The sequence below is a fragment of the Micropterus dolomieu genome, linkage group LG17, assembly GCF_021292245.1.
Source record: "Micropterus dolomieu isolate WLL.071019.BEF.003 ecotype Adirondacks linkage group LG17, ASM2129224v1, whole genome shotgun sequence".
NCBI lineage: Eukaryota > Metazoa > Chordata > Actinopteri > Centrarchiformes > Centrarchidae > Micropterus > Micropterus dolomieu.
Window position 1 is genome coordinate 25,326,077 of NC_060166.1, and position 16,071 is coordinate 25,342,147.

At 43.3% G+C, this 16,071-nt stretch overlaps 2 protein-coding genes across 2 annotated transcripts in view; both read right to left on the reverse strand.

The window, feature by feature from the left end:
* The window catches only part of schip1 (schwannomin interacting protein 1), a 40,047-nt gene extending 28,507 nt beyond the window's left edge, over positions 1–11,540 (reverse strand). The window contains exon 1 of the mRNA XM_046074560.1: positions 11,417–11,540. Within this exon, the coding sequence (XP_045930516.1) occupies positions 11,417–11,530 (114 nt within the window). The 5' untranslated portion in view covers positions 11,531–11,540. The remainder of the gene's footprint in view (positions 1–11,416) is intronic.
* Positions 11,541–11,550: 10 nt separating this feature from the next.
* On the reverse strand, positions 11,551–15,268 carry LOC123986120 (schwannomin-interacting protein 1-like). The gene is made up of 3 exons (XM_046074213.1): positions 15,033–15,268; positions 11,632–12,202; positions 11,551–11,567 (listed from the first exon to the last, which is right to left on the reverse strand). Exons 1-3 carry the CDS (start codon positions 15,039–15,041, stop codon positions 11,551–11,553), a joined length of 597 nt encoding a protein of 198 aa, XP_045930169.1. The 5' UTR covers positions 15,042–15,268.
* Between the last annotated feature and the right edge of the window lie 803 nt (positions 15,269–16,071).

Here is a 16,071-nt window from a genome sequence, read left to right on the forward strand (position 1 = left end):
CCAGCAGATGACATGGCACCCCAAACCATCACTGACTATGGAAACTTTACACTGGACTTCAAGCAACGTGGATTCTGTGCCTCTCCTCTCTTCCTCCAGACTCTGGGACCTTGATTCCAAAGGAAATGCAAAATTTACTTTCATCAGAGAACATAACTTTGGACCACTCAGCAGCAGTCCAGTCCTTTTTGTCTTTAGCCCAGGCGAGACGCTTCTGACGCTGTATCTTGTTCAAGAGTGGCTTGACACAAGGAATGCGACAGCTGAAACCCATGTCTTGCATACGTCTGTCCGTGGTGGTTCTTGAAGCACTGACTCCAGCTGCAGACCACTCTTTGTGAATCTCCCCCACATTTTTGAATGGGTTTTGTTTCACAATCCTCTCCAGGGTGCGGTTATCCCTATTGCTTGTACACTTTTTTCTACCACATCTTTTCCTTCCCTTCGCCTCTCTATTAATGTGCTTGGACACAGAGCTCTGTGAACAGCCAGCCTCTTTAGCAATGACCTTTTGTGTCTTGCCCTCCTTGTGCAAGGTGTCAATGGTCATCTTTTGGACAGCTGTCAAGTCAGCAGTCTTCCCCATGATTGTGGAGCCTGCAGAACTAGACTGAGAGACCATTTAAAGCCTTTGCAGGTGTTTTGAGTTAATTAGCTGATTAGAGTGTGGCACCAGGTGTCTTCAATATTGAACCTTTTCACAATATTCTAATTTTCTGAGATACTGATTTTGGGGTTTTCAATAGTTGTCAGTTATAATCATCAAAATTAAAAGGAATGAACACTTGAAATATATCAGTCTGTGTGGAATGAATGTATACATTATACAAGTTTCACTTTTTGAATGGAATTACTGAAATAAATCAACTTTTTGATGATATTCTAATTATATGCCCAGCACCTGTATATATAGGACAAGAAGTTTAACAACTTAATATGAAGACCCTTAAATCTGGTGGCAAGAATCAAACTGAGTTTCTCTAAAGGTGTTTGTATGCTACGTCCAAAAGTGTGACAAACATGCAGACTTCATGCAGTTATTGGTCAGGTGCCCAGAAGCGAGATTGTCAGCAACACTCAATCACTCTTTTTTTATTCACCACACAACTACTGCACTTTCTTTACTTTTCATGTGTACAAACAAGGGCAATACCTTGAACGTTTTTGAGGAGAAATTTTTCAAATTTTTCAAAAGTGTGTGCAGCTATATCCATTTGTGTGATTCATCGCATCTCACCACCCTCTCTTTATGACATTAGTCTTTTCACTCTACTTTTGAGTGGGGCTGTTGGGAACAGGTTTAAACACTTTGATGTGTCAGACAACTCTGTGCAAACTACTGAACGACATCAAAATGGAAGCCAATTTCCTGTAGTAGTGAGTCACCGAGGTCATGTACTAGCTCCAGCATTACATCTTTACAGCTTCACACGCATTAAAGCCTGACGCGTCTCCCTTTTGAATTTAAATGCATAGTACTGATAAGTCTTTATAGTGCATGTGCACATGTACACAGGAGAAAAAACTTTGATGTCCAACATCTGTGAGTCATGCTTTGATACAAGAAGCCACAGCAACCCCGCCTCTCTCTCCTCTATCACCATGGCAGCAGTCACTCTGAAGACACCCCCCCGCTGACCTTCACACGGTTGTCAAGGTTACAATCTGAGTCACAGCACAGGTGGAGACAGAGACAGCACCTCTTTATCCAAACTAGAAAAGAAAACAATATCTCACACTACCCAGACTGCATAGTGTATATCCCCTGACATTAGCCAACGTAAATAGCTAAATAATAAGCTCCAAGAACAGACACAGCAAACAAACTCCAACAACTGTAGTTATGTAAGTGGCCTAAATCAACACAAAGAAGACTCAGAACAAAGATCATTAACTACGGACAGGAGGAGACAACAGGCAGGAAGACTGCAGTTTAATCTCCCACATACTGACAACATTATGAGATTTTCGTCTGGGTGGTGTAAATCTAAGAACTAAAAGACAAGTAGATTTCAGCAAATAGTGCCTTTCTCCTGTTATACCGCTGTATGCTGATTCTAATGCCAAACTTTAACAGTAGCATGTAATGTATGCCTGCACGGAGCAGGAGAAATTACTGCTATGTGTGTTACTCTTCTTATTGTACTGTACGCTGAGCACTGGGCCTCATATGGGGCTCTGTGTGTTTAACTCTGCAACGTGGGTATATTTATAGACGCAAACAGAAATAACATAACCTAATCATAAGTTGCTAATAACAGAGTGAATTACATGGTGGTTCACTCTTTTGTACTCGACTAGTGGGATACAGAGAGAGCTACAAATGATACTGTAGGCGGTAACACCACAACACTCTGTACAGCACATGGAAAAAACAGCATTCTCAGTCATGCTGCGACGCCTCCTCCCTTTCACTGACAAACAGCTTGCCCTCTCTCTTTTTAGCTTCCCTGCCATCGACCCCTCCCTCCTCTCTCTCTGGCCTTTCAGTGTAGCTACATTTGCTTTCTTTTCACCACTTTCCTCCATCTTCCTCCTCCTTCCCTCTCTTTCTCTTCCTCTGCCTCCCTCTCCTTCTCAGCAGGAAGAGGGGAGCACAGATGCTTTCAGTGAGCTGACATTTTGTGCCAGTGTAAAAACACTGCATAGCAAAGCAGGTTGGCTCAGTGTGAGGGCCAGATTCTGGCGGTAATGAGCTCGCTCTGACAGCGAGGAACTGATGTGGAAGGCCAGGGAGTGCATGTGTGTGTGTGTGTGCTCGCTCTTATGATCAGCCACCAGAGGTTGCTCTAATGAGGACTGTCTAGAGTTGGTGGTGGAAAGACGGAGCATGCTGTGACCTGCAGTCTGTATTAATATTTGTTTCACATTTTTAAATGCGTCAACAAATTTGTGTACCAACTGAGTAAATGTCTATCTGACCACCAATTACACTTGTGCAATGACAAAGCCCATTAAGAAACAGGAGGTGTGAGTCACATAATAAGAATAATAAGCTGCTGAGACAGACTCGGTTTTTTCAATATGCTTCTTGTCGTCTTGAGTATAGATATACATTTTAGGAAAGCAAACAGGAAATCACAAAACTGTGGGAAAGAACTGACTTTAATCTAGAGTTGAAACAATTAGTAGACAGTTTAAATGATTGGTCCATGAATCAGTTAGTTGTTTAACAAATAGTTTACCACTTTTCAAGCAAAAATGGTAAACATTCTGTGATTCCAGCTCTCAAATATGAGGATTGCATTTGTTTATATAGGACTGTAAAATGAAAATATGTGAACTGTTGGTTGGACAAGACAAAATATTTTTTCTATTTTCTGAGATTTTATAGATCAAAATGATTGCGTATTCAAGAAAATAATCTGCGGATTAGGTTAGTAATGTAGTCAATTGCCAGGACAATCAGTAACTATTTTGACAATAGATTAATCGTGAAAGCTATTTTACAAGAAAAATTGCCAAACATTCACTAGTACAAGCTTTTCAAATGTGATGATTTTCTTATGTGATAGTTGATTGAATATTTTGGGGTTTTGGACTGTTGGTTGGACAAAACAAGCAATATGAAGATGTCATCTCAGGCACTGGTTGCCAATGGAATGATTATTCTTGTGTTTTGGGTATGTGAGGAGATAAAAGTGCTCTGTGCTCTGTTCTCTTCAGCAACAGATGAAGCTCTCTGCATGACCTGGCACAAAGTCACTGTCTCTCTCTCTCTCTCTCTCTGTGTCTCATATGCACACACACAAGCACATACAGTCACATGAACAACTTAGATAAGACAGAGCTAGAAACATGAAGGTAAAAATACCCTCATTTTGTTAGGGTCTGTGTGGGTGTGTAGACATGACATGCCTTGTATTTTTAGCCCCGATATAAACAGACCAAGTTCACAACCCACTCTACCTCTCACATAAACACACATGCACTCTCTATAATTAGGAGTAGAAAAGACTAGTGTTTCGTGTTTAAACTCCACCCAAAGGAGCACACATGTCCATGCAAGCGCACACACACACACACACACACACTCACCACAAACACAGGCCACTATGTGTGTGTCTGACTCAACCCTTTATATGCCGACAAGAGACAGGACAGGTGATGGATTGGAGTTTAAAATCCTTCACTGTTTGGAAAACATAAACCCTCTCAATTTCTCGCTCTCACTCTCTTTTTGTTGCCCTCTTGCAATAAACCTTGTTTTTTTTAAATCTCCATTCTTACTTCTAAAGCCGGCCCGTGTGTGTTTGTATGTGTGTATTCGGCCCTGCTCTGTAGTGATTGTGCAGTATGAGGACTGACATGAAGTTATAACATTAGAGGCCGTCTCCTCACTGCTACATAAATCCCCATTTCCTCCACAGCACGCTCTGCCACTCACAGCCTGCGCCCCTCTTTGATAGTTTTCATAGGGTGGAGAGGGGGAGCCAGGAGGAGGGGGGGAAATGGTCTCCTGCTGTATTTGTGAGAACATTAGGCTATAATGCTTCCTGACAGCTTGAGGAATAGGACAATTAGCAGGGAACAGGAGTGGGAATGGTAGTGAAGGACAGTGGATGTCTGGAAGAAAAGAAGAAGAAAAGAAAAGAGAAAAAGGTGGAGAACTGTGTAATAATATGAGTTTGAGACTTGGTATAAGCCTAAGATGACTTCCATGCCAGATAGGATATCACACATGCTGAAGAGGGGTTTGACTCTCAGACCTTTGTGAATCACGGTTGAATGAATCAGAGGAAGGGTGTGTTGTGTGAGCTTTTGTGTATCAATCAAGATGATCAACCAGACAAACACTGGTGGAATGTGTAGCTGTAGGCTATACCTTTCCACCGAAAACATTGTTATTTTATCTCCAATTATAGCAGCATCCCTATCTGATTTACCCACAATGCAGCTGGCTTGCCTTGGGAACATGACTCTAGATTATTAAATGCACAAGCATAGGTGAAATCCTCAGTAACCTTCCACCTGTCTGTCCACTTGTCTGTCAGTTCATCTACAACTACAGTGTCATTATATCTGATCAATACAAATTGGTGTGTATGTATTTGTGTTTGTTTACCTGTGCAGACGAGGAGAGATTATCATCAGGCAGCTGATTAAACTGTACTTTGACACCAGATAAGAGCAGTTTAGACAGCACCACTCCTGTCTTGAACTTAATAACCCGTGGTATTTTCTCTGACATTTGTGTTTCCCCTGGTTACAGTTTGTATGTAGTTTGCAAGAAGGACGTTTTGACAATACCTGTCAGCCAGCAGGTCAATTTAAACAGTTTTGATTTCACATGTGGATATGCATACCCCCTCGAGGCAAAACATAGCATAGCAGACCACCTGACTTTTCAAATTACTTCACTTTTCAACCAAGCCGAGAGTCAAGCAGGCCATTAGGGTCAATGCTGTCTGACTTATTCTCAATTTGAATTGTGACTGTATATAAGAAGACCCTCTAAACATAATTACTTTCTTTTCTGTGTTGTTGGATTTGACACTCTCCTGTCAAATCTATATGCAGTTGCCAGTCTTTGTGGTGTGTGCAAGTGTAAAATTTCTTTTCAGTTCTTTGAGCTCGGCTTGGTGTTTCACAAACTTTGTCTGCACCTCAAGGTTCATTCAACATTCAAAACAGGTGTATAGTACAAAGCTTTGCTTATTTAAAACCGGATTCAAATACACATGCACTGGATATTTTGCAATATTCTTACTTTGCCATAAAGGAAAAAAAATAGAGGGCTACCAAGTACAAACCCACATATGGTCAGAGTCCTGCCAGCATGAACCTGCTCTTTGTTAACAGGTCATACAGAACATAGTTCTGAGGAAATTGAGATGCATTGACGGATGTGCAGCTGGTTCTACTTTATGTTCCATTCTCTACATATTTAACTTTTCTGTTACACACAAACTCAATAGACAACATGTCACAGAAGAGAATTGTAGTGCCCTAGGCTGTAATTACATTTGGAGGTTTTGTGAAACAAGTGAATTTTGTATGAATTTTGTATAGCTTTGGCTTTGTTTGACTACAACCGCATCACATGTACATGTGCATGTACATGTTGAAAAGGTTCTGACAAACTGCTCAGAAAGCACACTTTTTTCTCCAAGAGGTCATACTCTGTTTTACCTGAGTTAAGTGCCCGACTTGCTGTGAGGAATCCAAGGTTAAGCTGAGATGAAAAATACTCCACTGATAAAAAGAGAAAAGGAAAAAAATAAATAAAATATACCAACACTCACGGACTGTCAGGATACAAAACTCACGGACTGTCAGGATACCATGAGAAGAAAAAGATATCCTTTGATTTAGAGAGATGTGTGTGCGTGGACTAACAGAAAACTGCTTGACTCTAAAGCAGAGGCAGTGCAGTCAGTGCATGCAAGAAGAGTGTGTTAGTTGTGGTGTTGGGGCGTGTTTCGGCTGGTACCGGCACATACGCGCACTCACATACACGAGGAACAGTGGCTAAGCCTAGGGGGCTGAACCAGACACCAGAGCCTCACAGGGCTCTCTCCACACCTGGCAAAAGCCCTGCCCCCCATATCTGAAGCCACCTCCCACTTCCTACCAATATACTGTATACGTTGAGTATCTACTCCTCCAACTCTCTGCCCTCTGGCTCGCTCAAACTATAACTCTAACCGCACAAACCTTCTCTCACCTCCCTCCTTCTCCACAGATTCTTTTTGATCCCACCTATCACTCCCCCGTTTGTTTCCCCATGCAGGACCTAACACCTAATGTGACTACTTTACACTCATTGTTTGTGTCCATTTATATCCACTGTAAGTGTACTCAAGACCTCTCAAACCCTACAATTTCTTCCTTCTCCTAACGTTGCCCTCTCTCCCTCTACATAGCACAGTCTGAGTACTGGGTGAAGGTAGTAGTTAGTGGAGGGTGGCAAGCACAGTTCAACTGTTGATCTTGTACATAATCCCAGAGCACAGAGTAGAGAGAGACACACAGAGAAATTTCTCTCTGCCTTTGCTCTTTTCTCTAACTTCTCCCTGCTTCTTTCTCATCCTTTTATTTTCTACTGCCCTCAAGTACTTTTCTGAGGCAAAGCGCTCCACACTAGAGTTCAGTTCGGCTTGTGGCCTTTTTGCTGTTTATATGATACGGTGTGCTTGAGCAGCACTTTCCTATTAAGTACATGCTCGTTGACCTTTTACTTCCTGGTTACAGCTGGGAACAGACAAAGGTAAATCGTCACATCTGTAGCACAGAAATTATACATTTAGAAGCTTTCCAATTTGTTACAAGGCAGACTTGGCAATTTGTAATCTCACATGTAACATCAATTATGTGGTAACTTTGTTAAATGCCATTTTAAATTACATAATTATGTATTGCATTTGCATCCAGTAGTGAGGCTCACAAGAAACAGATAAAAAAAGATGGTCAAAATTGATGCAGCTGAGGCCGGCATATACTTTAATTTCCTATTGTAAGTCAAGCTCCACAAACAAGGATCATCCATGTCCCATAATGCAACATGATACAGTCTTTTCATTAGACCTTTCCAAACTCCATGTGTCCAGATTTGTACACAGGTTTTTGGTTTAAATTGTTACATCATCAGGGGCTATTCACTAAATTGTTTTCAACTGATCCAGATGGGGTGGGGCTCACATTTAAAAAAGTGACAATATTTGAGAGGACATGCAGTGCTAAAATATAAGAGAAAAACACTGCTGTTACTGACATGCACAGGTGTTGTGTTTTTTTTAGTGTATAAGGAGAAGATGTAAGTGTTGGTGGTGTGTTTAGGGGCAATACGCTTAATCTTTTTATTGTGTTGCATGAATATGTGTATTATGGATTTCAGACATGTCATGAGGTGTACGTGATTCAGTGTGTGAACATGTGCCTGAAGTACAAATTTGTTCAGTGCTTGATAAAAAACTATGAACTCACATGTGCAGCAAATACGAGATCAAGAGTACAGCAGATGTGTGTGTGTGTGTGTGTGTGTGTATGTGTCTGAGAGAAAGAGAGCTCTTCTCTGCACTTTTAAAGTAGGAGTGGTGCTGCAGGTCTCAGCACAGTCCCATATCTTACTAACCACAGTTTTCCCATGGGGTGTTTTTAAATTGTGTGAGTAAGTCTGAGTGTGTGCACAGACTGAAAAAAGAAGTAGCCTGTAGGCATGGATTTAATTCTTTTCCAGTATGTGCCTTAGACAACACACATGTACGTAGAGATAGCCACTCATGTAGACTGACCCCACCTCTGCCTTTTTCAGTTCAAGACAGACTCAGAAGAATAATATTATTGTTTCCCTTTCAGGGGTGTGGAGCTAAATTGAGGCTTAGGGGTAGTGTTACCCCTAGTGTACTTGAGGTCCCTGCGGGCCCCTTTCTGCCATGCGACTCCAGAGTTCATTAGAAACAAATTATGAACAGGTCAGCATGCCCCTCATCCTCATGAATCCTCCTGACCCCACACCCACAGCCTGTAGGCAGATGATGAGATTACAGCAGCCACCACACCCTAACAAAACACACCTGCACCAATATGACTGGCTCATTAATACAAAAATGAAGCAACATAACACAACACAAGTGAAGGATTTTATGGCACAGACTAGTGCCATTGCCAAAGAACTCCGGGTTCATCTACAAGTAGATGACCTAGACCTACAGCACAAAGAAATATCAAGAAATAAATGCAAATCTGCTAGGTTCATGTTTACATTTTAAAATATATGTAGTCTTATCTAAATCTGTGTAGAAAACAACACAGGAAATAATCCGACAACCCGTAACTTGTTGTGTTTACACTTCGGTTTTTGTGTGGATTAAACAAACATGATATAAAGTGTTAACAAGTGAGCTTTAGAGGAGCTAGCAGGTGGATTTTGGTATTGTTGGACAGTACGAGGTTACCTGTTTCCAGTCTTTATGCCATGCTAAGATAACCTACTGCTGGCTTCAAAATTATCATTCACGTATCAATCTTTTCATCAAAATGTCGAACTTTTCTTTTAAATGTAGCTAAATGAACTTTTCAGGCAGGCTCCCCTCTACTATGATTCAACCTTGTCATCGACCAGACAATGCAAAAGGGACTGTTGCCATGGAGATGTGGACGGGACAACCCCAATGGGGGAAGATGTCTTAATGATAGTGACTGTGCATGTGTATCCTGTCTGATGCGCTGTGTGTCTGGTTTACAGCTCATTTTAAGTGATGTGTATGTATTGTACTGTAGCTACTGTGTCTGATTGGAGACCAACTAAACCAGTCTCCAGGCACTTCTAGCGACCACTACAGATTATTTAGCTTCACTGTTTCTTTCTGAAAGCACAGATGCTTTAGAAGCTCTTCTAAAGCATGAATATCTCTGTCCCTCTGGACCCCATCAACATCCCAGATAGACAGACCCCTTTATGAACCCCGTCTGAGTGGATGTCTAAATATTTAACAACATTTTAAAAGCTCCAGCCCCCATTTCCTCCAGGGTGTCTGCTAAGTCCTGCAAATTAAAGAGTTAAGAAACTCAGTTGCCTCCTGACATATAAAGACACCTGGAATGTCTTGTGGGAATGTCTCCTACTTGACTGCTTTTGTGCTCCTTAGCAGTTGAGCGGAGGGTCAGCACTAGCATTGTCTTCTTTTACCATATGTGGTAGCACAGATATAGGACTAAATACACCAGAATGTCAAAGTACATATCAGAAACTCAGTAATGGATTGTATTGATATGATGGTCTTTCCTCTACAGAAGTAGCAACAGCACTAAAATGATTTTAAGAGTGGTATTGTCCGGGATATGAGCTTGTGTCTCTCTTTCTGGTATATCTCCTCTGCTCCCTGGTCAGGTGGGATTACATGGCTAATTCCAATTTCTTATCTACTCAGGGCCATCATATTCTGAGGCCCGTTTTTTTCTTAGGGCTGATTTTTCCTTATAATAGGAGAGACAGGTGGAAGCTGTGGCACTTCAGGAGAAGGCTATCTCTATCTACCACATCCAGCCTAGTCTACAGTACCTTCATGTACACACAGGTAACACACCAGCTGAGTCCGAGAATGAGTCTATGGTGAAGAGCATGTGTGTGAATGTGTGCATTCAAAGAGATTTTCTTCCACCCAGGTCAATTATATCCCACTGCCTAGGGAGAGAGAGAGGGAGAGAGAGAGAGAGAGAGAGGGAGAGAGAGAAAGGGAGAGAGAGAGAGGGAGAGAGAGAGAGAGAGAGAGAGAAAGAGAGAGAGAGAGAGAAACGTATAGAGCGCAGACTTTCCCCAGACTAAAGCGAACCAGGAGGTGACCTTCTCATTTAAGACAGACAGCAGGTAATGAACATTGACACAAACACACGAGCCATGTGGCCCTGAACTGCCTGGTCCTAAAGATAACATCTTCCTGTCCTTTCCTCCCTCTTTCCTTCCTCTCATCCCCCACTTCTCCCTCTGCATTCCTGACATGCCTCAGGCAGACAGAGGGGCCCTCCAGGACGGACAAACAAAGACACACAACACACTCACAATGGCACTGGTTGCTGCCATTGTCTGTGTGCACTGAAGAAAGTGTCTTGGTGCTTGTATACCAAAAGAGAACACCAACCCCCTTTTCTCAAACACACACTTGCTTAGTTTTAGTCAGTGACATAAGAGCAAAGTGCCTGCACTGAAACTGTGGCTGCTGTAAACACTTTTCTTCTGCTCCTCCCTTGAAGCTACACCCTTGAAGCTACACCCTTTTGGACCCACAAACTAATAATAAACCATAAAACTCTGGCTGGGACTGTGATTTAAACTCAGTGATGTCATGAAATTGTAAATGAATCATAACAGCATTTAGTACTGTAGCTGATTGTGTGGCATGAAAGGCTTTCAGCAGCTTTCTGCAGAATGTCAATGCAACACTGACCTCTTCTGGTAGAAACACCACATGGACACAACAAAGGACATCCAGATATCAAACGAAAATAGATTTAACAGACACAAGACTGTAAGGTCAGCAATAAATCTTTGCTGTATAAGTCACCTGTCCAAAGTCATCAAATAATAACAATGATTTGTTATGATAGCTTTTACTAATACAAAAATTATATACCTACAGTTCTGAGAGTACCTAAGTCCAGTTTGCTTGCACTGTATGACAGAGGTTCTCTGAATCAGTGCACTAATGTAGCCCAGATTTCCATGATGGTCAAGTTAATAGCTGGGCCACATAGCTTTGCGCTACATTAGGCCACTAATCCCTCTTCCTTACTTCAGCTGACCTAACCTCATGTTTCCAGGGTGCCTCTGACACGAATTACAGATGCCCACCAGAGCATGGGAAAACTCAGAAACACGTATGAGATAACCTTTGATATACACATGTGGAAAAGCTCAAAACTTTAAAAAACCCACAGGAACATATAATAAAAACAAGAAAAATCCATAGACACTTACAGAGGTGTAGTTGGTCTTGCCCATGTTGTGGTTCTGGTTATGGTTGAGGTTCTGGTTCTCTTGCTCTCTGCACTGCAGCCCAGCCAGGTGTCTCTCCAGGGCTGCCCAGTCCATGGTGGGCAGAGGCTCCTCCTCTACACCCTCCTCCTCTCTGTAAACCCCCATCCTTCCCCCAGTCCCTGCACTGCCTCCTCCTCCTCCTCCACCACCGCCACCTCCGCCAGTGCTGCGGCTCCCCCTGCCTTGACTGGAGCTGCGGTGGCTGGGCTTGAGAGTCCCTGTGCCTCCCTGTGGTGTACCGGGGGAGTGGAGCTGGCTGCTCCTGGGCAAAATGAGATTGCCGTTCTGTTTCAGTTCATCTGGGACAACTGCGACTGAGGTTGCAGTACGTTCGCTGGGGGCCGGGAGGGGTGGGACGGTCTTCACATCCTGGAATTCTTCAGCGAGGCTGCGACTGTTTACTGTCTTCCTGTAGCCTTCGCCAAGGCCGTCAACCCCAACAATGCTTCCTCCGCCTTCTTCCTGACTAGGAGGCTGTGGAGAGGTGTAGTCCTCTCCATACTCGCTCTCCCACTCCTCTATCACCTTCTTCTTATACTCTTGGTAGTCCTCATCCTCCTCATAGTCCTCTAAGGTGACCAGGTCCAGAGAGGGGGAGGATTTGTAGTCCTCTAAAGTGGCCAGGTCAAGAGAAGGGGAGCAAGGTGTAACCTTGTTGGAATTAGACTCTGAGCTGGAGCGACTGGATACATCGCTCCCCAGGTCCATGCCATCCTCCCGGTAATCCTGCAATGACAAAGGAACAGAGAAAAAGAGTGAAATTGAGGAACATGTATGCAGAAAGAACAAGAGTTGTAGAGAGAGAAAGAAAATATGGGGAAGAAGAGGAAAAGAAAAAGAGAATTTAGGGAAGTGTGTATATTTTGATTAGTCACACCAGTATGGTGGTTTGAGACCAGCAACCACAAAGCACTTCCTGTCCCACGGGAACTTCCTTTCTGCGCATAATTTTGCAGTGACTGTCTCTCTTGGACTTGTTGTCCAGCCTTCTGCTATAGCCTACAACTGTACTGCTCCAAAACTTCCCAGTCTTACTAGACAATGCTAACTGATTATACATTCCTCTGTACTGGTGAATATGTGTGTGTGTGGGCAACACTTAACACGCACAAAGCGAAGGCGGAGTCTGTGTGGTAGGATGTGTCAGAATATTATCCCACCACCCACTGCTACATCTGCACAGCACCACAGGGACAGAACAGGGTGTTATGAGGGGTGAGAGTGAGTGACACTGACATGTCAATACACAGCACACCAAACTGTGACATGGTCAGATGAGTAGAGTTGTTGTCTAACCTTGACTCTGTTGCTCCTGCAGAGCCCCCAATCACCGCCTGACTGATTAGTTCACAGCTAATGAAAACGTCCGTGTTGTTTACAACCATCCACAAATCTCCACCTGACCTGAGCCTTCTCTGGCGGAGTTATCAGTCTTTTCTCCACAGGAGCGCATTATCATAGTGCCTCACACCAGTTTTAAAAGTTAATGAAAAGCAAGGAGCAGCAAGATTTCTCTCAGGGCAAAGAGAAATTAACGACACATTCCTACCTGATCCACATTATGAGTTGTTCTGGAAAAGGAATTAATTATGAAGATTGCTGATTACTGGTTAAGACCAGGAGGACTTACAATAGTTTTGCCTCTTACACGAGAACTGCAATACATACAGTGTTATTCTAATGATAATAAATAATATTTCTTGAGTTATGGCTACTAGACCACACCTGTGCAGACACCGGCTGTTGACGTCAAAGGGAAATGCAGAAAATATCTCTGTTTGGCAAAGCAATATGACTCAGCATCTTGGACACTAGATACACGAATTGCTGATGCGGTGTAGAGACATAAGCCACTTTATGCTGAGGAACTTGCATTTCTCCACGAAATGTTAACAGGTCAAAGAGAATACAAGCAAAGCTGCTGCAGGGAAGAAGATGGGACTGGCTACACAAATGGGGCCACAAACGCTACATTTTGCTTTGACATGTCATAGATAGTTAAAACACTGTTATTTTCAGAAAAGCATTAGTAACATATTACATTGCGACTGGGGTATTGGGACCTCCAGGGTAAGGATACATTTCAGTGTTATTTTATTCCCTCATAACTTTGATCAGTGCCAGAAGGTATGATTACTGTTTTGCTTTTTACCCCTCAGTCTAGACAGTAATAACAGGTTAAAACCACATATCCAGTTCCTTGGGATAATTTTCAACAATCTGTGGGGTTTTTTTACATGAAAAAATCCAGGAGCCCCTGTAGGTTTATAACTGAAGGGGGAGGACTTAAGGGCACACAACATTACCAGCCTACTTGTAGCCTAATACTCTGAAATCTCTCAGAGCCGGTATTTTACAGCAAAATGACCGGGGTCACGATTATGCGTATTTGTAAAGGGCAATATTTAGGCTCGGAAATGGGTGCTCTGTATTTTATGGTGCAATATATTAATATATCAGTACAGCGGGGAACAACCTTACCGACGTGCTCATCAAACGCGCTGGATCACTTCACGGTCACCAGTCCCTGTGGTGTGTGAACCAGCCTGTCATCTTGGCTTTGTCACCCTGCTATAAAAACTCGGATTCAGGAACCGGGTGGGTTTTCTCTCCAAAGTAGGAAGATCTAAAAGTAGAAGCTGTAGTATCCAGGCTGCGATCGCGTTTCAAATCTCGGTCACCGATCCTTTCTTGGAAGTGCCGTTTTGTGCAGCCTCCAAACGGCGCTTGCTTTCCAGATATTATCGCGTCAATGCATGATGGTCACATGAGCCCGATTAAAATAATGTAATCATTTAAAGTGTCTGTGTAGGGGAGAGAGGGGGAGAGAGAGCGAGAGAGAGAGAGAGAAAGAGAGATAGAGAGACGGCAGGCTGGAGCATAAAGCTGATCCGCTGTGGGATTAACCGAAGCGCAGGCGGACCATACAGGCTGGATTTGGCACAAAATACATGCAAATTGACAGCTGCACAGATCCCCACCCCGCATCCAGGCGGGTGTTTTTTTGGGGGGGGGGGCGGGGGGGCGTCTAATTTATGTAAGACTACCCTTCACAACTCTGCCCGTCGTTCCCTGGGCGGTTTGCAAGGGGACATCATCGCATACGCCCAGCCTTTACGTGCATCGAGTGCATTCCAAGCGGCATTTCTGCACGCATGACAGTTGCATGATGACATCTGCCATCATATAGGCTGTAATCGATTTGCATGGGGAGGGCATTTGACACATTATTCAGGTTGTAAACATGTGGATAATGCGCGTGCGTATTTGTCAGGCTACTCCTATGATGTAATGTTCCCAAAAAGTCCCGGGAGGAAACTGATATCCCCCCGGCAACAGCGGTGACAGAAACGCCCAATATCACACTATGACACGAAGGATGAGACCCACTACAGCTGTGACCAGACTGACACCTTCTGCCCCCCGCCCCCCATTCGATACACTCTTATCGGTCAAAATTAAAGTCACCGCCTGCAATAATACAACCTACCCTGGCAGACGAGCTAAAAGTACCCTGGGTGCAACATCAGTGCCATTTAAACGAGCCGATACTCACTGTCATCATCTCTGTAGCGTCCCCGTCGCGTCTCAAGACATTGTAAAGTGTAAATCCCAGCTGTTAGACAACGGCAATGATGCTGACTTGTTTCACAGCAGCTTTATTTTAAGGGCGGGTGGTGGTGGTGGATCTGGCTTCGCTGGAGAAATCACAGAAAACCGGTGGATAATTCAGTACAGTCATCGCTCTGAGTGAGTGTGTAGTCTGTCCACAGATGAGCCAAAATGAGTCTAGAGTCCTGATAGAAAATATAATAACGTAGATGTCTTCAAATCCCCGTAGGTTCTCTCCTCTACTCCCCGGCACACAGAAGAGATGCCCAACCAACAGTTCAGCCTGCGCTCTCTCGCTCCCACGTCAGCCGGAAAATAAATAGGCTCTGGGTTAAGTGCGTCCCTATATATGGTGGGCTTGCGCACGTTTCAGAGGTTTCACACAAACAGGGGGTCTTTATAACTCGGTTATTACCCAGAAACAAGATTCAAAACTAAGCGCAAAACAAGTATACTGCTGCTCCCTGGCTGGTACAGGTTTTTTTTTTATGTTTGTGGTGGCTCTGTCTGTGTAAGCCGGCTCCCTGTCGCAGCCTGCAGCTCGGAGAAAGTGACGACGACAGAACAGAACTAAAGCCCAACCTTCTGCACCCACTGACCTTGCAAATGGCAGGGAGAGACAGAGTGATATGGGGAGATTGAGTGTGAGAAGAACAGATGAAACTATTTAGGTGAATTATTAAACATACTTACTGGTGTTCTGAATTTAGAATAGCCTACTTCCAGACCTTTTTTTCTGTCACATCTAAAAAACAAGGATCTCAAGGACCCTGTTGTTACATTCAGGCTCCTATTTGGATTTAAAAAAAGGCTTTAATTTTCAGTTTAGTGATACACCTGTACAATCTAATGCAAGCAAAGCCTTGCAATAGATCCAGCCTTTGTGAAGCATATATTGTTCGGCTTTGGTTTAGACAGTCTCCCACGGGAGTGGATTCAAATTATACTAAAAGTTACCACAGAAAACAGGTTCCAAACAAATA